The sequence below is a fragment of the Choristoneura fumiferana genome, chromosome 17, assembly GCF_025370935.1.
Source record: "Choristoneura fumiferana chromosome 17, NRCan_CFum_1, whole genome shotgun sequence".
NCBI lineage: Eukaryota > Metazoa > Arthropoda > Insecta > Lepidoptera > Tortricidae > Choristoneura > Choristoneura fumiferana.
The window spans coordinates 1636706-1659503 of NC_133488.1; the positions used below are offsets into that span (position 1 = coordinate 1636706).

General features: G+C 38.2%; 1 protein-coding gene across 1 annotated transcript in view; it reads right to left on the reverse strand.

The window, feature by feature from the left end:
• Positions 1 to 673: 673 nt before the first annotated feature.
• The window catches only part of LOC141437323 (transforming growth factor beta-1-induced transcript 1 protein-like), a 35530-nt gene continuing 13405 nt past the window's right edge, over positions 674 to 22798 (reverse strand). Inside the window, exons 2-4 of the mRNA XM_074100609.1 lie at positions 17794 to 17850; positions 11804 to 11977; positions 674 to 799 (exon numbers count right to left, since the gene is read on the reverse strand). Coding sequence (XP_073956710.1) covers positions 695 to 799; positions 11804 to 11977; positions 17794 to 17850 — 336 coding nt within the window. The 3' untranslated portion in view covers positions 674 to 694. The remainder of the gene's footprint in view (positions 800 to 11803; positions 11978 to 17793; positions 17851 to 22798) is intronic.

Consider the following 22798-nt stretch of genomic DNA (forward strand, 5'->3'; position numbering starts at 1 on the left):
CTTTATTATGCAATTGGGCCTAGGTGGGGTGCAGGTGCAGGTAGGGGTAGGTTGCAGGTGGTAGGACCTTGTGCAAAGTCCGCCCGGCTTGCTACCACCATCTTGCTCGCTAATCCTGCCGTGAAGCAGCAGTGCTTGCACTGTTGTGTTTCGGCGTGGAGAGTAAGCCTGGCACTTGAGGTATCCCATCTTAAGCCTCTAGGTTGGCAACGCATCTGCAATACCTACCCCTGGTGTTGCAGATGTTTATTTTTTTGTTTGCCATCCAGTCGAATAAAAAAAAATTAGGTTAAATATAGCACCGCTGCAATTGCTGGCTCTAATATTAGTGTGCAGTTAATGTACGAATGAATGACAATAATGTACCAGCTGATAATCCTCATGTTGCTATTTAGGTAAATGTGCAATATGACTACAGTGCTATGCTATTTTTGGTAGGCGTTCTTAATTTGTGCATAATAAACAGACTCTAAGGCAAGAGGTTTCCTCAAAATTTTTATCTCATATTCTCTGACCATATTTCCCAGTAATAGACCCCTGCAACTTGATATTGAGTTGAGTTTTTGCAAAGTAATTATAGACTTCATATTATGTGGTTTTTGTCGCATACTTAGAACCCTCGTAGGCCTTCGCCGACTCAGCCGGGCGATCGACAAAGGCTGCTTTGAAAATCACAATATCAACAATAATATCATCAACATACCTGTTCCATGAATCCTCCGCCTCCCAGCTCCTTCTTGCAGCCGCCGCAGACGAAGTGCTTGGCATGCCAGGACACTCCCAAAGCTTGGATCACACGCTGAAATAGATAAACACACGTCATTACTAGGCTTTATTTAAATACTGGGAGAGACATTAGAAAGCCGCATCGCGAGGAATCCACGTTAGGCACGTTTTGGAATGTTTCAGGGGTTCAAAGGTTTTTTTTGTAATTACTTCTACTTGTCTTACTTCAGTTGAGAACCTAATCCTCGTCTCTATCGACAGTGTGGTTCTGACCAAGACAATTTTCTTAATGATCAGGACACGGGGACAGCACGCTTGAAACTGGGACTTGTAATTTATTGAATCAGGCGTTACTTTGCGGAGGTCCATATTAATGAACTTCTAAGAATTTCTTTGAAATGAAATGAAATGATTTATTTTGCTGGAACATCACAGGTGTTACTTGTACATGTTAGGTGGGTGCAGTTACATGAATGCATGCTCCGCCATAATATGGCACGCAAAAGTCTTAATCTAAATAATATATCTATATCTAATGTCAATTAAGTCACACAAATTTCATTTGCTCACCCGCGACCTTATGAACGCTTAGTTTATGCAAGATATGAAAGAAGAAAGAAAGAAAGAAAGGTTTATTTTGGCTCCATAAGTACCACCTAAACTAGACTAAAAGTAGCACTAAAACTATGTTACTTGGTGACACACAGGATACCAAAAAGGGTCTCCACTCAGCATGCAGTTCCTTTTGCTCTGAAGATGAGCTCTGGTTGAGTTCGAAGCGCGTCATTGTAGTGTGGTGGTGGTGATAAATGGGTTTGTGTGATTTGTGTGTGTTCTCACAGTGTGGAGGTGGAGGAACTGCATAAACACGCATATCTTGCATAAACTTAGCTATAATAAAGTCGCGGGTGAGCAAAGAAATTCTTTTAGTTCACTGGGAATTATGGACGTGTGGCATCCCTAACGTATAACACTGAGAATTTACTCATTAGGCAATAATCTATGCTCAGTCAAGCCGGTCTTGATGCCTTGGAAAAGTCTTCCTTGCATGTTTTGCCCTTTTTAACATGCAATAAACTACTCCAACTAAGGTGTAAGGTCGAAAAACAGTTGTGTATGCGTAAGTGAAGTAGTGCACCACGGTTGTATACTCGAACCAAGTGCATCGTGACCCAGTGTGGAAACTTTTCGTAGAAAAAGTCATAGTGACTTCGCATTGCTTGACAAGGGAATCGTCATGACACTTACTACGAGAATGTTCTACTGTGGGTCAGGAATCGAATGGTTCGACTGTAGTTTTATTTTATAGCAGTTTTGGTCTTTAGGAATATCGTAGTTAGAAAATGTTCATTTTAGAAAATTTGCTACGGAACCGTAGTTACTTAGGGTTGGCAGACCTCCCACTGGGCGGATGAGTTGTTCATTATGACGTTTTAAGGGTGAAGTCTCTGTTCAATAGTGGACATCTTCCGGTTGCTGATTATATTATAAGAGACTAGATACTTGTCGACGATGGCGGTGGGGAAGTACTTTGCTGTATGGTAACTGATACTAACTGAGCACTGCCTACACGACATAGAAACACCGTCAGAAACAACAACAAATGATTAGTCACAATAATGAAGATTTAGTCTACGTACGGCTCATTGTTCCAAACATTGGCGGTGATGTCATCAAGGAAACAAGACGGCTTGACTCGCTCTCTATGAGCTATGGGCTCGATCTATCATTTGTTATTATACATTTTATTAATTATTTACCTATTTGTATTATAAAAGGCTCGTTATAATACAAATAGGTAAATAATTAATAAAAGCATACCTAGTTACAAAAAGTCGAATCATAATTACATATGAGGAAATGTCAGTCAAAAATGAATACGCACTTAAAACATTACATCAATATTATCAATGAACGGTTACTAATAACTACTGATTGATTGCCATTAAACTGTTACGAATGACAGCTTGTATGGTGTGTGAATGTGGTATGTGGATAATAGTCGTGTTGTACTAAATGGAAGTGCCAGATGGTCACCGGCAGTACCTACTCTTAATTCGTCTCGACACCATTGCTTGCGTTCCGTGTGGACTATAAAAGTGTATGTATACCGGCAAAATTGTGTAAACGCCCATATATATTAATAACTTATAAATTAATATCATGGGATAATTGTCACTAATTCACCTAGTGTCTGAGTAAGCAATGCTTATGTTATGGGCATTGGGCATTCGGCAACGCATAAACGTATTACGGAGATAGAGCCACATTAGAGAGATCTCTCAAGGCAGATATAGTCACTAAAAAAACTCGTATCTCAATATAGAATAGATAAGTAATCTTTCTGAGCGAACTTTATCAATATTACGTCAAGGTTCAATTTTGCTGACATATTGATTTTAGATACAAGATTTTTTTAATGTAGTGTCGATATATTTCCTGGCTGGGGATCGAAGTTCGAAGAAAGTGGGAAGTTGTATTCATGCGACACAGTTGAGAAACTTCAATAACGCGATTCAGGGTGTTGGAGTTTCTATATTTGTTCATTAGATGGAGCCAGGAGTTGCTACAATGCTTAAAATTTAAGTTTTAAATAGATAAAAACTTACTTAAATAGATATTAAATACTCAATACTCGAGAACAAATATTCGTACATAATATCTGACCCGACCGGGAATTGAAACCGGGACCGCAAGCTTTGTAGTCAGGTTTCGTAACCACACTGCTATCCGATAATCAAACATATTGTAAGATTGAATTTAACTAGATGGCTCGTAAAAGCGAACATAACAATTAAAAATACAGCACCTGGGCGGCTTGCTGCGGCTCGGAGTTCTTTTTTAACCCCTGACGCAAAAACAGGGGTGTTATAAGTTTGACCGCTATGTGTGTCTGTGTGTCTGTATGTCTGTGTGTCTCTGTGTGTGTCTGTCTGTGGCACCGTAGCTCTTAAACGGGTGAACCGATTTTAATGCGTTTTTTTTTAATTGAAAGCAGGGTTTCTAGCGATGGTTCTTAGACATGTTTTATCAACATCAGTTCATTTGCTGAAACTTCTTCAGAGATTCTTATTACACACACACACACACACACACACACACACACACACACACACACACACACACACACACACACACACACACGCACGCACGCACACACACACACACAAACATCACGCCTGTATTCCCAAATGGGGTAGGCAGAGCACACGAAACGTTACCGCTTCGGAGCCACTTTTACCAATTTTAGGTTTAAAGTTTGACAAAAACGGTACAATAGTGTCAGGTTGCTAGTCTGAGATTCTTATTATCTCTGGGGAAAAGTTAAATCAATAGCAAATTGCATCTTTAGAGCCGTTCCAGAGAGAGACGAAAACAGAAACTTCCTTTATTTCGCAGTAGTCGGTCAAAAAGGTGATCCCGCTGTTTGGGATCGCGGCAACCAACGAACGAAACGGTGACCGCAGGCCAAGGCCATGGTCGCGTGAATGCACTACTTAATGCAGGCAGGTGCGACTGTAGCGGTTTTAGAGATGACGTACTTAATGAGCGGTTTATTAACTGCAGAGTTTTATTAGGTGGGTGGATCGACTATTTCTTGTTGTTTTTCTGTCCCGTCAGCGAGGGGACAAAAGTAGTACAGTTTAATAGAAAAAATGTGTGTCAAATTATACTAACATGCTTATTAGATGACCAATTACAGAAGGGGCTTAAAACTACCACAAAAATGCACTTTAGGCAAATTTTAACCCTATAACCTTTTCCAGGCATAGTGTATACAGCAATCACATAAATGTACACAAATAATCGACCTTACTAAATATACAAAATGGTACAAAATAATTTTAATTCGTTTTTAAATTAATCCCTCATAGATAAACAACATAAAACTATGATTCATTTATTGGTAGCACATCTAAGTTCGCGGGGCCTGGAAAAGGGGTAAAGAGTGACTCAGGAGACCGTAAACAATATCAACAAGTGACAAAAAAAAGTTGATTGACCCAGGTATAGTTTTTTTACGCTTCGGCAAGATTCTCGACAAAGTCCCTAGCTACGCCAGTTATACGTTGTTATAGAGATGTAACTGTCTTGCCAGTGGTTCCCAAAGTGGTCCGGTTGATGCGTAGGGGTCCACGGGAGACCAGACGGGGATCCACGTTGACTTGAAAAATGCTCTATGAGAAAAAAAAGTTTGGGAACCTCTGCTCTAAACGAGCCTTGTCCTTGAAATTATCGCCGCTTACAGGAGACAATCATAACCCTAATCTTGATCCGCGTGCTTGCAGACATTATATGGAGTCAGGTGTATCGACGGTTTCGCAACATGCTATCCGTTTCTTAAGACATCCTTTCCCAAAATATCCGTTCCGAACGAAAAGTTTTTTTAAACGACCTTATCCCCAATAGACCCGTTTCTCATAGCTTCTCAATGTCAAAACACCCATTTCCCATAGTACCCGTCCGTAGGTATGCCAAAAGATCCGTTTCTCACAGCTTCGGTATGTCGAAATACCCATTTTACTGTATGATTTAAATTCGGGTTTTATTCCGCGAAATACCCATTTGTCGTACCATATTTTTGCCGATAAAACATCAGACGGGGTTCGTTTAGACTTTAGAGAATCTCACCGCTAGTCTTGCACGTTGACTCTCAAATAGATAAAGAACAAGTTCAACGTGTAAAAACAAGTTGAAAGTTAGAAAAACATTTCAAACTGGCAACGATTTTGCTCATTTACTTAATATGCAATATGTGTATGCTATTTAATATGACGAGGAAGCTAAAACCAGTGGGTAACACTTTCCTCTGTCCGTATAAGGCCGCGCGCCGCACTGAGTCAACAGAAGCGACCTTAAACTATGCTCTTATGGCTATGACCTTAGTTATTTGACAGGTCGATTAAAAAACAACATTTTTATTACCACTGTCACTTTTCACTTAAAGTTCAACAATTTTATAGTTAATGAAAAGACTTAGGGTCTTAAGTTAAAAATTGGATCGTTATTCCTGAATTAGGGGCCCTAATTATGCACTAATTTAGGGGTGGGGGGGGGGTGGACAGTTTCATACGATTTGATTGAGACTTAAAATCCTGGGTAACCCCTAGTCCACGTAGTTCCTCCAGTTCTACGTGATAGATCGTGATTGCTCGAAGCTTCAGCGCCGTTATGATGGATGAAGAAATTACGAATAGATTTTAATACTAAATATGCTGTATTGTTTGTATGGTTATTTTTATGTATTTCTGTTATTGCTCTTATTTGTTGTAAAACACATCACCTTATCGATTCCTGACTTATTTCTAATATGAAAGGTTGCCTAGAAGATATAGCTCTAAAGGGATTATGGCTATCTATTGCGTAACTTGTATTTTTCTTTTTTAAACTTGTTTTCTATAAAACTTAAACGGTGTTCAATGAAGAGTCAAAATATAAAAAAATCCTCTTACTCTGCCGCAATCCAAAAGTCGCGGCAAACTGAGAAGTGGCAACAATTTTTTTTTCCTTGTTAATAGTAATCTTTTTATATTTCACTTGATTTAATTTCCAAATGAAAAAATGCAAAATAATACAGAAAAAAAATAATTACTTCCTTTCCTTAACATTTTCTTAAATTTATGGTAAGTACCTGATGTGTCACACACATTAGTTATAAATTAGGTGTTGTTGATGTCTTTACTAAGTGGGTGGAACGAATGGTGACGAACATTGCTTTATTAAGATTTTGACTGCTAATAGGTTATGTGCCAAATATGGAACGGGTATTTTATATGACTAGTTGTACCTACGCATGTAAAATCCTCAAATCTCAACCACTGTTTCTTAGGGCGTGAAGTTTTTCGCGAATGTTCTTCGAAGGCAGGAAGTTTCTTGAAGGAATTTATTAAAGTCATCATCATCACAAATTAGCCACTGTGAACTTGCGGCTTTAACAAGGTCATCCGTCCATCTCGTTGGTATATATCCTACGCTGCGCTTGTCAATCTACGGTTCCCATTAGAGACCTTTACGGCCGCTACGGCTATTTCTCCTTCGTGCTCCATGGCCTGCCCCTTGCCACTTGTATATCCGCTTGGCTATGTCGGTGACCCTCGTTCTTCTACATATCTCCTCATTTCTGAATCGACCCTGTTGAGAAACCCCGAGCATAAACTTCTCCATTTTTTTTTGTGTACAATTTGACGACCTTTTTTGTGAATTTATTATAATTACCTGACATGTACTCGTATTTATAGTGTATTTTTTCATTAGGTAATAAATAAATCTAATCTTATCTAATCATAGCTCGCTGAGCTGAGCAACTCTGAGCCTATGAGGTAAAGGCTACGTTTATAAACTTGCATATCAGCAGGGCTACCACGAAACTGGAAACTCGAATCTCGTATCGTACCGTCCCTCTCGCTCTCGTATTAAATAGTATAAGTGTCAGAGGGACCGCACGACTCGAGTTTCGAGTTTCGTAGTACCTAGCCCTGCTGATGTCCACATTGCAATTCTAATTTCCTCTTTTGTTTCATGTTCTCGCTTTATGAGCATGATGACGCTCATTGTACACTCGATGAGCGTTTAATTTAAATCGCTTGCCACGACAAATAAATCTTTGTTTAATGTTTAGATGTTTTCCTTGACGACATCTTCATGCAGTTGTTTTTCTTCCACTTGAAACGCAGTAATTTAAAGAAAAATACGTCAATAGTATTGAAGCAAATGTCTTAACTTGGCCAATGATAATTGTAGGAATAGTTAGTGTCAAAATAGTTCTAGGCCACCACGGCTGTATTTTGTGGTATCCTTTCATTTCATCCAAATTTGAACAATTCATGATTGATTTTAAAACAATGGTCTTGGTAATACCCTATAGGTAAGTGGTAAGTGGTAAGTTAGGTTAGTTTTATAAAAAACCTGAAAAATTTAAAGTTTCAGAATAAAATGAATTAATTTGGCCAAATTGAAACATTTAAAGAAATGTTTTAGTTAGACAATAGCGCACGATATTTTATATGCACGTTTTTTTGCACGGCTTTTTTAGGTATAGATCAATTTACATCTAACGCCTAATGATCTGATCAAACGATAAATTTTAACCGGTTATTAATTATCAATAGAGTTTCATTATTCACACGTCGCACAGCAAATATTGTCAAGCCGTTACTTAATATTTTACTGCGTTTATTTTATCTGCTCAAGTGTTATGCACACAAATTACACCATAAATATAGTGCCTACAAACCTCGAGAAATACAAATGTTAAAAAGAAAACACCCCATATTTTGTATGATGCCTTAGTATACTAGATACTATGTTGCTTAAGAGATTTTTTGTCCATTCTTTCGATTGGCATCACAAAGAGTGTGTTTTTTTTTCACATAGCTTGTATTTGTTTACTTAAACTTAGATATTGAATTGTGGTACTATTTCAGGAAAATACACATTGTTACACAATATTAATGAGTGATTCACAGGCTGTCTCATTTCGGCCGCGTTTTTTGCTACCGTGCAAGACAGGGAAACTGCCGCATCACCTTCCATTTAATCAATTATTTCTGCTACGTTATTAAATTTTTGTTTGTCGTGAGGTCAGCATGGAATGGGATTACTAAACTAATCATATAACGTTTTAAACTTTCGTGATTCTCACTCATAGTCAAAATACCACAAACGGGACTTATCACGCTATTATTGCACAAGTAATATTTACCTCGACGTTTCGGCAACGTTACAGTTGCCGTGGTCACGAGTAGACTCGTGAGTGAGTGAGTCTACTCGTGACCATAGCGTGATAAGTCCCGTTTGTGGTATTTTGACTATAAACTAATCATTATCGCCGTCAGTCGAAAGACGCACATTCCTGGATATAGGAGTCAAAATAACGCCACAATGACAGAGCTTTCGGACTCCCGCGACTTTTAACAAGTCATTAGTCAATCTTTAAACTATTAATTTGTTTAATTTTACACGCCTAAAGACTGTAGCAACTCCTAGCACCATCTTGTGAGTGAATTTAGGAACCCCCAACACCGAGTTTTCGTAGTTTCTTAACTCGGATGCATAAATGCAACTTCCGACTCCTCGGCCTTCGGTCCGCAGGCATAACATCTGCCTGGAGAGAGATCCATATATTGTGGCCCTTCGTTATGATGTGACCCTTCCTTGTATACCGTAGTTCTACGACTACTTTGGACCATATGTTCACAGATTCTGATCGGGTGTAGTGCAACACCACTCTAATTGTAACACGTCAATGACGTGATGACATCATGAATGCAAGTTTCTGCATGGGGGAAAAACTTTGTAGCGACTTTAATTTGGACTAACCCAACAACTGGACGAAATATTCCGTATTCACCAATACTTTGTATGATTATAGGTATATTATAGTTAGGAGTCTCTTTTATGGACGACTTCATGTCATGATTCACTCATTGTTTTTTTTCTTCGTATCAGTTACTAGTTACTTATGTTTAGTCGAGGCCATTGATTACTTCCACCGTCTATTGTAGGAAGATTAATATATTTAATCTAGTTTTGGATTATTATCCCTTTACAGGATTAAGATAAGTCTATGATAACCTAGCTATTTTCGTCGGTAAACAGGGTAACTGCGTAGAAATAATTTCAATAGATATTATTGTTTTTGAGTGTGTTCCAAATCATTTCCTTTATTGTTTGGACTTGTACAGCTAAATTTAATAATTCCCTGTTCGTGCGTGTGTTCTCTTGTCGTCTTCAAACCTATATCGAGGGAGAATTTATCTACAAGACATCCAGGCTTTATTCTGTGTCGTCGCGCTCATGCTTGTAGTATTTAACAGGAATGTGTGTGACACGATACGAACTTCAAATTTCGGAGTAGCCCCGCTACTCCTTCTTAGACTACGTCGTCCCTTGTCACCAGACGTAAAGCCGAGTTTAGACTTGCAAGAAAAATCGTGCAAGTTGCATTACATTGCGGCGCTCGATTGACCACTACAAACTCGTTGGCTTTACGGCCTCGCAATGTAATGCAACTTGCACGATGTTTCTTGCATGTCTAAACTCGGCTTTATAGTAATCCAACGCAAACCTATATACTGGGGCATCCCTCCTAGCCAAACCGTCCGAGAGACCAAGTACCTACTTCTATTAGCGGAGCGGAACGAATCGCGAATATTCTATAGTCAATAACGCAACTCATTTCAAATGTCATCTTCAGAAAGCAATAACGACATATTTCCGTAAACATGAAAACTACAAAGTAACAGCCATTTATACAATCGCCAACTACGCGGTGAACTAGCGTCTTTCTCAAACAAATGCCATCTAAGCCCGGCTACGGCTTTAGTGGCAGCGCGGCGAGCGCATTCTCTGTTCATTACGTGGTTCAGATACTACTCGCTCAGCGGTTAGTGGTCCATGCGCGTAATGTATTAGAAAATATTTGGCCGCCGCCGGCTACACATGTCGTGGTTGGCCTTATGGAGTAATAAACGCGTGCTGTAAATCGTTTACGAGCGTGGAACACCCTGTTGACATTGAATCACTGTGACAGCGTCTTTTTCCAAGTAACCTTAGTCATCAAGCAAAAACATAATCAAGGTTACAATCGTGTAGTCTTTCTTTTTCACTATGGGTGCGAAGGAAATGAGGCGAGGAGTTATGAATTTTAGTCAGCTTGCCGTATACCTATAAAATTTTGGGTAGGTATTTATTTAGATCTCGAAAACTGCCCTAATGGTTTCGATAAAATTTGATACGTGGGGGTTTCAAGGGTGCCGATCTAGCTTAGTCTTATCTCTGAGAAAACGCATGATTTTAGGTTTTAGCAAAAAATAACTCCGAATAAACCTCGAATGCCTATCTACAAAAAAAATAACGTGACTGTCTGACACTGGCAAACATGTTCTCTCTCAGTGGTTCGAAGAGATGTACTGAGAAAAGATTTTTCGAAATTTCAGCAGAATAGAGTTTGCAGATTTTTTTTATTTTAAGGAAGGGTGCCACGTAATAAAACTAGTTGAATACTCGTAATGATAATTCGTATTATCGTCTGAAATAGACCAGATTACCACGCCATGTAAATTAGGTACCTAACATTAAGATGAAAATATGCGTCATAATTCCAAGTAAGGCTAAAACATTAAATCGTCGTCATAACACTTGGCGCCGTCTTTTATCCCACGACTAACAGGCCCGAGGCTACTGTGGAAATCTAAAAAAAAAAAACCTACCTTTCCCGTGAGAATTGCAAGAAAATCCTTTCTTCTCAGTGCATCTCTATGATCCCCAAAGAATTTTTGTGCCAAAAGTCAGTCAGTAACCTTATTCTTTTCTAGGAATAGGTTCCCGCGACTTGTGTTTATGTGACTTTTCGGTCCACTTGCAACCAGTTATCAAACCCACAGTCATGCATTTAGCGCTTGGCACTTTTTGACGTCACTACTGGCGGCAGTTAAATAACTGCCTGCACACCAGCCGCAAATATCTACCTCAGTTGAAACTGTCGGAACAATAACCCTGTCTGACTGTCTATCTGTCTGTAACCTCTTTCCGCTAAAACCGCCGAACCGATTTAGATGAAATTTGGTATGGAGGTAGTAAAGGGGGAGGCCTGTTCTAATAGTGGACTTCCCACGTCTGATATGATGAATGATGATGATGATGGAGGTAGTAGTCTGCCTCGTTGGCTCAAGTGGATGAATATTTCTCAAAAAAGTGTCCCGTCATGAAAATGTTAAGAAATCAGTTTCGTCAAGAAATTATTAACACTAAGGACGAGATCATAAAACACAAACTGCATAAAACATCCAAAATTTCTTAACGCCAGGAAAACGTCACGACACCTTGTGAGGAAAAAATCGTAATTTTGTATCTACATCGAAACTTTCTATCGGATCCAACAACAAAGATTATCTGACGTTTTATAACCTTTATCACAAGGTTTTTTAAGTATATATTTAAACACAATATTGCTTATTTTTTCGTGTGAAATAGCGTCAGGATTTTTTTTTTTAATATGTAAGTGGACAACTGAAAATGGACAACTTTTTGAGAAATAGTCTGATGCGAAACTTCAAAAATAGGTGTATGTACGTACGTCGGTGATAGGATCCCCGCAGCCGTGGCACCGAGGGCTATGGTGCTCGGTGAAGCAGGGCACGCAGTGGACGGCGCCGTCGTGCTGGTGGAACTTGGCACCGTCGATGGGCTTGCGGCAGGTGTGGCACTGGAAGTGCTCCGGGTGCCATTTCTTGTTCAGCGCCGTTACGATCTGTTGGAGAGACGGACGGTTAACAGGGCTGGATCATAGGGGTGTTTGCTCTGGATTTAGCGATTGTTATTGGGGCTGTTTTTAACCCCCGACGAAAAAGAGGGGTGTTATAAGTTTGACCGCTATGTGTGTGTCTGTGTGTCTGTGTGTCTGTGTGTCTGTGTGTCTGTCTGTGGCACCGTAGCTCGTAAACGGGTGGACCGATTTGAATGCGGTTTTTTTTATTTGAAAGCTGGTTTTCTAGCGATGGATCTTAGACATGATTTATCAAAATCGGTTCAGCCGTTTCAAGATCATCAGATCTTTTGTTCGCTGCGGTAGGAATCTTAGACGCATAATGGATATTTACTTTACTTTCAAACATATTTGGGACCTAAAATTTGAAACACCCATGTATGCTATATAGCTATGCTAGATTATGGAATTCTCGGCCTGATGCTGCAGCCAGGATATCCAGAACACTAGTAGGTACACTCTTAATAAAACTATAGCAGATATATCGTATTTGGGTTCGTTTTGATCAGTATTTGATTCTACAAACAATGCAATGGTGGCAACAGGATGAGCTGATGCTGCAGCCAGGATATCTAGCACAATAGTACACTCTATAAAAAATAATAGCACATATGTCGTGTTTGGATTCGTTTTGATCAGTAATTGATTCTACATACAATGCAGTGCTGGCAACACGACGAGCTGATGCTGCAGCCAGGATATTCAGCACACCAGTATACTCTTGAAAAAATAATAGCAGATATGTCGTGTTTAATTCCTTTTGATCAGTATTTGATTCTACATACAATGCAATGGTGGCAACACGATGAGCTGATGCTGCAGCCAGGATATCCAGCACACTAGTACACTCTATAAAAATAATAGCACATATGTCGTGTTTGGATTCGTTTTGATCAGTAATTAATTCTACATACAATGCAGTGGTGGCAACACGACGAGCTGATGCTGCAGTCAGGATATTCAGCACACCAGTATACTCTTGAAAAAATAATAGCAGATATGTCGTGTTTAATTCCTTTTGATCAGTAATTGATTCTACATACAATGCAGTGGCGGCAACACGACGAGCTGATGCTGCAGCCAGGATATGCAGCACACTAGTATACTCTTGGAAAATAATAGCAGATATGTCGTGTTTGATTCATTTTGATCAGTATTTGATTCTACATACAATGCAATGGTGGCAACAAGATGAGCTGATGCTGCAGCCAGGATATCCAACACACTAGTACAGTTTAAAAAAATATATATCAAAGTTTAAAAAACATAAAATAAAAACTTAAATTTAAAATTTAAAAAACCCCCGACTTAAAAAACGCCAGCAAAAATAAAAACGCCCGAAAAAAACGCTGCTTGAAAAGACAATTAAAAAGTAAAAATAATTATGCGCTACCTAGCTGTTGCCCGCGACTTCATCTGCGAAGAATTCGTTTATCTCTATCCCGCGGGGACTATGCTGATTTCCCGCAAAATTAGCCTAAGTTAATTTAGTATAAAGTATCTAGTAATATTTTTTATCTAAGCGTTGTCGGTGTCGGGGACCGCTAAGGTTAATACTTTAAAAAATACAACATATTTACTTTCATGTTAACCTTAGCGGTCCCCCGACACCGACAACGCTTAGATAAAAAAATATTACTAGATACTTTATACTAAATTAACTTAGGCTAATTTTGCGGGAAATCAGCATAGTCCCCGCGGGATAGAGATAAACGAATTCTTCGCAGATGAAGTCGCGGGCAACAGCTAGGTAGCGCATAATTATTTTTTACTTTTTAATTGTCTTTTCAAGCAGCGTTTTATGAATCGTGTTTGTAATATCTTTCAATGTTTCTTTTCTATTCTCTATTTGTTTGTTTCGGTGATCATCGGACACCGCTCTAAAGATTTCAATGTTGTGTGGGGGCGAACAATAGTAATTTATAGCTAAGGGATGCTATTAAGGGGCGAAATGAGAGGAACTAAACGATTATTATGGTAGAAGCTACATTATTTGTACTGTTAATAGGTACCTACGCATTTTTATTATGTTGAATAAAATGACCAGTCATTTTCGTAAAGTAAGGAATTTTAACCGGTATCATCATTCTTCGGCATAAAATCCAGTAATAGACAGATAACAGATAGATAAGACAGGTGCAGGGATGAATATACGGACATATCGCCCGACATTGTCAGTTTTGAACGTCGGTGTGATAGGATAGGATGCCGGTAAAAAAAAAAAAATAAGTGTGGGTAGTTCGAAAACCCCGCGCGTTAAACAAACGCGTGATACAACCTACATTTCAGTGTAATAGTGATCACGGCTGCAATGTGAGCAAAACTTCGTGGCAATTTAAACGATATTTTATTACGTGAAAGTCTCGGGCGTGTTAGCAGTTTATAATTTATGCCAATTCTTAATTTAACCTTAATTTATAGACTATTAGGAGAACGGTCTGTGTGGCGCACGGCACGTGTGATTCACGTAAAAATAAAGAATGACATCGAAACTGTCTTAGCAATTTCAGGCCGTTACGGTCAAGGCGATTTAATTTTAACTTGTAACTCACAGTCATTAGTTGAAAGTCAAGAAAAGTGTTGGACAATTTTAAAAACGGTATGCGGCAAAAATACCTATAACAATTAGCATTTACAGAAATGCATGGATTTGCACGGCCAAGAAGAACTCCATTAAACTCATTTTTAGCATTATTTGTTTTTTATTTTTTATTTACAAGCGGCTTTTCTCGCGTATACCATTAACCATTAGGTCTAGCGGTTAAAAAATCCCATTGGAATTTCCATAACTACATTTTGATCTTTATTAATTTTGTATGAGCAACACCCGTTCAAAATGTCATCTCTAGATAGCGCTTGAGAATTTGGGATTTTATTTAAGTAGATATACATTCCGATCCCGCAGGTTGTATGGGGATAAAAAGTAGTCTATTTGATAATCCCGAGTTCCAGTTGTTTATATAACAAATAACAGTAACAAAGAAACACAGACACACTGACTGGCAATCTTTCACATGAGCCCTCAGTGCATCGCAAATTCAACGTGTTGTCTATTTGACCAATTTACTTTTACAGTACTAAATCACTCCTCTGTTTACGTTTATAGTAGAATTAGCATGGCGAGGTGACAATTCCAAATTTGTCCGCAAGCAAAGATAAGTTTGTTGTACAAGCCATTTGGGCATCGCTGAAAATAAATGTGAAAACACTTTGTTCTCGCGGTATTTTTGGCACGTTTAGTTTTAATTAATAGTGCCAGTTTTTGGAGGAAAAATGTCGGGACGATCTATTTTAATAAGGAATTTGCAGGCATTGAGAAGTTGTCAGTTATTATTTACCTTGTGGCCAAATTTGTGGTCTACTACCCTAAAGTTGATAATCGTTTGCACGTCATAAAACAATAATGCCAATAGATGTCTGTCAACTTAAAAGTTGGACTTTTGCGACATATTTTGATAGGAGATTGGTTAAAAATTGATAGACCTCTTATTTTGCTGATGGTAAGCATTAAGCACCAGCATTAATATTTGCTACAGCGGAGCGTGCAAAAATATCTGACACGTCCTTCCGGCCCTAGAAATAGAGTCGTATCAGATATTTATGCACGCTTGTTGTGCCAGATATTGGTGCTGGTGACTGTACATAAATAATAATAATAATGTAATACGGGGTTCGTGATGGTGGGGCGCAGCGGTGAAATGAGACACGAAGTAAGCTCTTCAGACGTATATTTTCGACAGACACGACGACAGGTACGATAACGGGTACTGAGGCACTTATGGCTAGGTACTACGTGGAATAGCCACCAACGAGAGGGGCCACGTGAATCCAGGGAGGATGTCACGTGACTTGCTCCGCACCGGCGGTTCCCTAAGCGAGTACGGAAGGTCCAAGCGTAATCCAATTCAGGATGTACGTTGTACGCCACGGCACTCTCCTACCTAACGCGAGTAGCAAAGGTCCAATCACAATCCAAGTGAGGATGTATGTTGTACGCTTTAATTACTCTCCTAACGATGCTCAACTGGACAAAACATTTTAAAGAGCTTATTGATTTAAGTTATAACATCGATACTTAGTTTCAACCTACAACTAGCGCCATCTATCGGCAGTTTGACAGTAACTATTCTATGTAAGCAAAACTAATAAATTATCATGGAATGCTATGAACATCAGCTGTAGCTATGTTAAATGATTGATCGTACAAATATACAATATTTACATTAGTTAACAACATTCGTGTTTTGTGTCTTGCAAAAACTGGGGTTGCCAACGCCCTCTGGTTGAATCAATAGTGAAGCTACAACTAACTACTTCTTATGACAATAATACCTTATGTTTTGGGCTTTGAACAGTTAAAGTAACTTGTATAAAGTCTTAACTAATATGGCACGCATCAAATGTTATGGCTATCGCTGCCAGATAACATTTGTTATACAATTTGTATTCTGCTTTAAGCGTCCACTAGCGCCATCTAGTGCGCCGTGGTGGACATAATCCAGAAATGTTTACTTAACGAAATTCTTCGTGTTACAATAATAATAAAATATTGTTTATTCGTGTAACATTTAACAATAAATAAACTCTCTAATCTCACTAATATTGTGAATGTGAAGTGTGATGTCATATTTATTAGGTATTTAAACTCTTGTGAGATATTGATAAAATTACTAAAGCAAACGATTCAACTCACAATTTAATTTAGTAGTTTGAGTGTGTGTTTATATGTGCGTGTGCTAGTTACGTTTTCATGCTGAAATGGCTGAACAAATTTGGGCGAGGTATGTAACATATCTGACCTCTTGAATAACAGACTGCTTAGGTAATTCCAAATTCCAGTAAAATTCCAAAATCTTAGGCCCAGAAGGACCAGAAATAGATACTAACAGCAAAGTATACAACACAACTGTCTACTGCTCGTATATTTCAATCGCAGTCAGCATGCAGTTTACGTGCAGTTGTACCAACTACAGTGGAACTGCGATGAAAAATCCATGGGCAATCGGCAGTTGCGGTTATGAACTGCTGTAGGTATAATTTCTCGTAATTTTGGCATCGATATTTCAGGGAGGCATATTATTATATAAATAGGTAAAAGTATTAATAATGAATTCATTACTATTGACGTCATATACCTAATAAATTGCACCCGACACTAACCCATACATAAAGTAATATTACCTTATCGACATAATTAATTCAAAGGTACAATCGCCAACTTCCATGTCCACACTATACTCGTACATTACGACGCGTCGATTCGCTTGCCATTGTTATGAAATTGTACACTTTAATCGTCGGCCCCTGTACCGCCGTATCAGTTGATAAATGATATGGAGATTATGTTTATCTCTTTGAACTTGACAATTTATATTTTTGTGTATGATTACTGTCACGTAAGCGCAGTAAGGTTCTTTGGCCCGGTTTTACTCGGTTTCAATTTAAACAGAGTTTTTTTTGACGTCTCTTATGTGGCTGTCTGTCATTGATTTAGATTGTAAATTTTAAAATTTGATCTTCAACAATAACTGTGAACTTTTATGTATTTTTTTTCTAAAATCCAACATTGTTTTGTTATTTTTCGATTTCACCAAAAAGTTTATTACCAAATCGTTTTTTAGCAATGAACCGAGCCGTTTGTCGAAGTTAACGTAAATCAAAATAAACAAGGCGTATAATAGTGTGGGAGTTATTTTCGGGTGCCTCGTTTCAAAGGTCATACGAAGAAGAGTTTGTAAAGTACCTACATGTCACCCTTCTTGAGAAATTACAGAAAAATGTAAATTTTTTTTGATACTCACTCTGCCATTGATGACGGCATTGCAGCTGCTGCAAACTGCGGGCTCGTCTTTGCTCGACTGAAACAAAAAAAAAAACGTTAACTCTTGCAGTCTATTCTCGTAATTGCAATGGCAATAAAAATATTCTAATTGTGGTAAATAAAAGCTATGTGTTAACCTCATTCGACTTCAATATGAGACGGCATCTTTCCTCAATCAATATGGATAACTTGCTGTAGTTCCTTTCTTTTCATACTAATAATTCACCTTTTTTGTACTGCCAAAGCAACTACTGCGAATAATCCTTTAGTATCACAATCACTAACATACTATACCGATAGCAAAATCAATTCTTGTATAGTTTTTTAAAAGAAAATCATGTCTGGCATATAGATCTTCGAATTATTTGGTGGCTACCTATCGGTAATCATCGAAAACATTTTTTCTAGTAAATAAATCAATGGTTGGGGCTCACAACATTGTGGAAAATTTCCAGATTCTTTCATATTAACTTGACAACTATGAACAGTAGCTATGCATGCAGACTCCACGTTGAGACCGTGAACCAGAAACATAGTGATGACGTCATAACCAAAAATCAGCATAAAATTCCAATACAATGAAAAGCAGGACTAATCTAATCGACGACCTTGGCGCACGGTGCAGAACGCATACGAATGACATGTCCGATAAGCATCAATTTTGTATGACATGACATCACCACATGCAAATTCTTTCCGGCAGGAAGATGTGGGATGTGTTATGTAAGGACTGTTCGTCTTTCGGGTGTTGTATGTGGCATACTTTATTTTTCAAACTGTAAAGGAACGAACACAGTTGGACAGCATTTACGTTGTAAACTGATGATGATTAGAAGATCGATTCAGGCTTATATCCTCTAAAGTTAAACCTCCGGAAACACAAGTAGAAACAGTTCTTACAAGTTCTTACCACTCGTTCCCTTTAACCTATTATATGGGGTGCGAATGTAGGAGTGAAACGTAAGAACTTTATTATCACCCTTTGTTTAATGGCGTATGTGTTCTTGACCCAGCTGTTAAAGGCTACAAGGAAGCATGCAATAATGCAGGCCTTAACCCATTTGGATCAAAGAGAGCGAAGTCACGAAAGTGTGTCGGAATGGTTATGGGACAATGGGTGTAAAGCATGCTTTGAATGTTAAGGTGGTTTAATTATTAGTTTAGTGGTTCAATAGTTAGTATTAGTTGGCAGATTAAGTTATGATCGCATGGTTGAAGTACTGCTTAATCTTTTGGAGTAAGTACCTATAGGCAGACAGAAGTGTTTCAGGTCTTTGATTCTGGATTCTAGCGGTGTTTCGCGTTATTTAAGTATCTTTGTATGTATGTTTTAATGAACTTAGTTAATTTTAGTAGTTGTGCTATTAGAGTATTTTTTAGTACTCAACAAAAAAATTATACCCTTTCCATCCAAATTCTTACAGGAATTTAATTTGTAAACACTTGTGTGTGACCTTTATACTATTAATGACACTTATTTAAATCGATGAGATGCAATAATCATCAATAAAAAACTATTCATGATTTGATTATCATCATCATCTGGTGGATCTTGTCCATCATCAGAGACTAGTTCTGTTCAAAATACAAACTTTCTGTATCTCTATTGCAATTAATTAATTAGTCAATTCCAATCATATGTAACTAGGCTCACACAATATAAGTACATCTCGTTTATGTAACATACATTAACATCCATAAAAAGAAGGCGATGAACGTTGTAATAATTGACATAATTGACAACTGCTGTTTGTTGTCATTAAAATTAACATAATTTCTTGACTTATATGCATAATACGATCGGACAGGCGCGATGTGTACATACTGATATCACTATGAGTAATTAATGGTTCATAAATTTAATGAAAAATGATTTTATGTTTATTGTCGTAGAATTGTTATTTCTACAGTTTTAAATGGTCATGTTGACACTGAAATTTGACTTTAAAACTCTACTCTACAGCACCAAATCGAAAAACGAAAATTTAAGAAGGGAACAAAAAAAAATAAGTCAAAAAATAAAGGACATGTAAAGGAGGCATTTGAAGCCTATTTGCAATATAAACAATTATTTTCATTTTTTGATGTCGACGATAAAACACAAGTTCTTAGACACCTAATCACTTTATCGCCCTAGGGTTTTATTCCATTGCATCATCGTAGCCATCAAGTCGAGTGAATCGATCGCGGTAAACAATGTCAATTGGTTGACCACTTAGAGACTGATATATGTATTGTTTGTGGCATAACTTCATTAAACGCAAGTACTTAGTTACGTGATACTTTGCATATGGGCGTGGCAGAGTTTGCCTGCTGCACTCGAAGACGTTGACTAGTTTTAATTTAATGGATCGTTAAGTTGTTTTAAAATTTGTGATGGAAATCCGACGCTCGTTTGTGATTGCAAATTAATTATTTTCTCATTTTGTCTGGCAGTTGGCTGGTGAAAGGTGTTTATTTTATTTTTGTGTGATTGGGGAAATTTCGAGTATTCATAATAACTTCTGTTTTACCATAGTAAAAGAGAACAAGTAGGTCCACTTTGACCCTTTAGGAGACTTAACTGCATACTCCGGCGCGGACGCTTAGGGTTGTCGACGTCCATTTTAGATTAGTTACCTACCGGCATATAATTTTAGTACGAAAGTTAACTTAAAATTGTCTAATGTCCAGACAGATTGATTCTATGCAGTTATATTTTTTTAAATAGCTTATAATGTGTCCCACTGCAGGGCAAAAGCCTCCCCTTTCTTATTCCACTCGTCTCTACTCTTGACCAGCTCTTTCCAATCTGATATTATTATTATTATACTAAATTAAAAAATATTATTTACAAATTCGCCGTAATGGTGATGGTGACTGTATACATACTACTCATGTTTACCTACACATAATACTTACTATAAACTATATTGTTTATAGGTAGGTAGGTATCTATTATTTTTTTATGTGTCTGCACGAAACTACTACACTACACTTATATGCCACTAATTTACAACTATACCTAATACAAAAAATACGTAAGTAGGTACGAGTACGCGAATTTAAAAGGTGATCATCTCGCGAAGCGAGCGCAAGACGATCCTCCTTAAATTATTTTATTTAAGCCGCGCGATGTACTTTTGTTCGTAGTGAGCCTACTTGTTCTCTTTTACTATGGTTTTACTAAGGATACTTTGAATAGCCTAGCTAAAGTTGCATAGCTCCTTACTATCTGATTGATTGCACTCTTTACGTTTTTCCTCTAGATAACAACCTGATGCATTGTTTAACACCTTTGGGATTTCAATCGTCTTCACCACTGCTTTCTGTCACACGGTGTAGGATCATGGTGGAAAGAGATAATAAATGCGATTGCGAGCGCCCGGGAGTTTGACAATACTGCCACAGGTTGGAGCGTTTTCAGATTATCCGATCCGATATCGGTATCGGACGACGATGGTCTACACCCGATAGCCGACACCATGTGCTATTTTCACATATTTCCGACAAAATCGTTCCGAGACGATCATTTGCTCGATAGATTAGTGCACTGCAACACATAGACAATTCAGATACACGTATAGCACACATAAAAACATCGTACGACAGCCCACGGACTTCCGATGGTGCCGCCAACATAGAAAGAAAGAAAGAAAGAAAGAAAGAAAAATGATTTATATCGGTGTCGGCTCCAATATCCGATATCGGGCCGGACAGTATGAAAGACAGGTACATATTTCATCGTCGATATCGGGATCATCTAAAAACGCTCTAAGTATTAGAAAATCGCTCGCCCCACCGCCAGTTAAAGTGGCTAGGTTTTATATATCCAAATTACGAATCCCTTTAAACTCTGAGGCTTGGTTTGAATACTGATCCTCAAGACTTCACGCTCTGCTAATTACTTGTGTGCAAACAGTTACTGATACCACAGCCGCTCTTTGTGTGTTTACTGGAATCCTTTAATCAGATCACGACCGTATGTTGAAGAGTAACTTGAGAGTGAGAACGCGGTCAACATATCGTACGCGAGATCACATATAGTTACGAACTTAGAACCATTTGATTCCTGACTTACAGTAAAACGGTCTGAGAGTAAGTTGAATTCCCTTGTCAAGCGATGAGATGTCGATATTTATCAGGTCTACTTTGTGTTAAAACTACAGTATTACTTTTGACTTTTGATTTTGATTAAGGGAACATTCAATAGGACAAATGATGTTAATTTGCCCAAGACACTAGTGGCCTAACCCTTACTATTTAAAGGATGGTAAAACAGTGTTCAAGATTCCTAATTTATATTGTTTTTTATTCACGCATATTTAGGAAAAATAGGCAATATATTGGTTTTTTTTTAGAACTGTCAGGTCTGAACTAGGTTTGTTTATTTTTAAGTATATTATGCAGGATGTCTCTAAATTCTTTCAGGAAGTTATTGAGTCAGTTTGACTGAACGCCCCAGTAAAGGTTTTTCATCGGAAATTTTGACTCCAAAGTGTATTTTTTTTTATTTGACTGGATGGCAGATGAGCAAATGGGTCTCCTGATGGTAAGAGATCACCACCGCCCATAAACATCTGCAACACCAGGGGTATTGCAGACGCGTTGCCAACCTAGAGGCCTAAGATGGGATACCTCACGTGCCAGTAATTTCACCGGCTGTCTTACTCTCCACGCCGAAACACAACAGTGCAAGCACTGCTGCTTCACGGCAGGATTAGCGAGCAAGATGGTGGTAGCAATCCGGGCGGACCTTGCACAAGTATAGTCACGCCTTTTTGCGATACACTTTGAACATCGATCTAAATATGGAATCATTTGTTAACCACAATTAAAAGTCCCGAAAAACATTTACAGGAGTGTTCAGTCGAACGAACTTAACTATTTGCTGAAATTATCCGGTAAAATTTGAAAACGTCTTGTATGTAAGTAAGTATACGTGTGAAGCTGGTGCAGGAAGCTAGTAATAAATAATAATTATACAATAAATAGATGCTGATAAG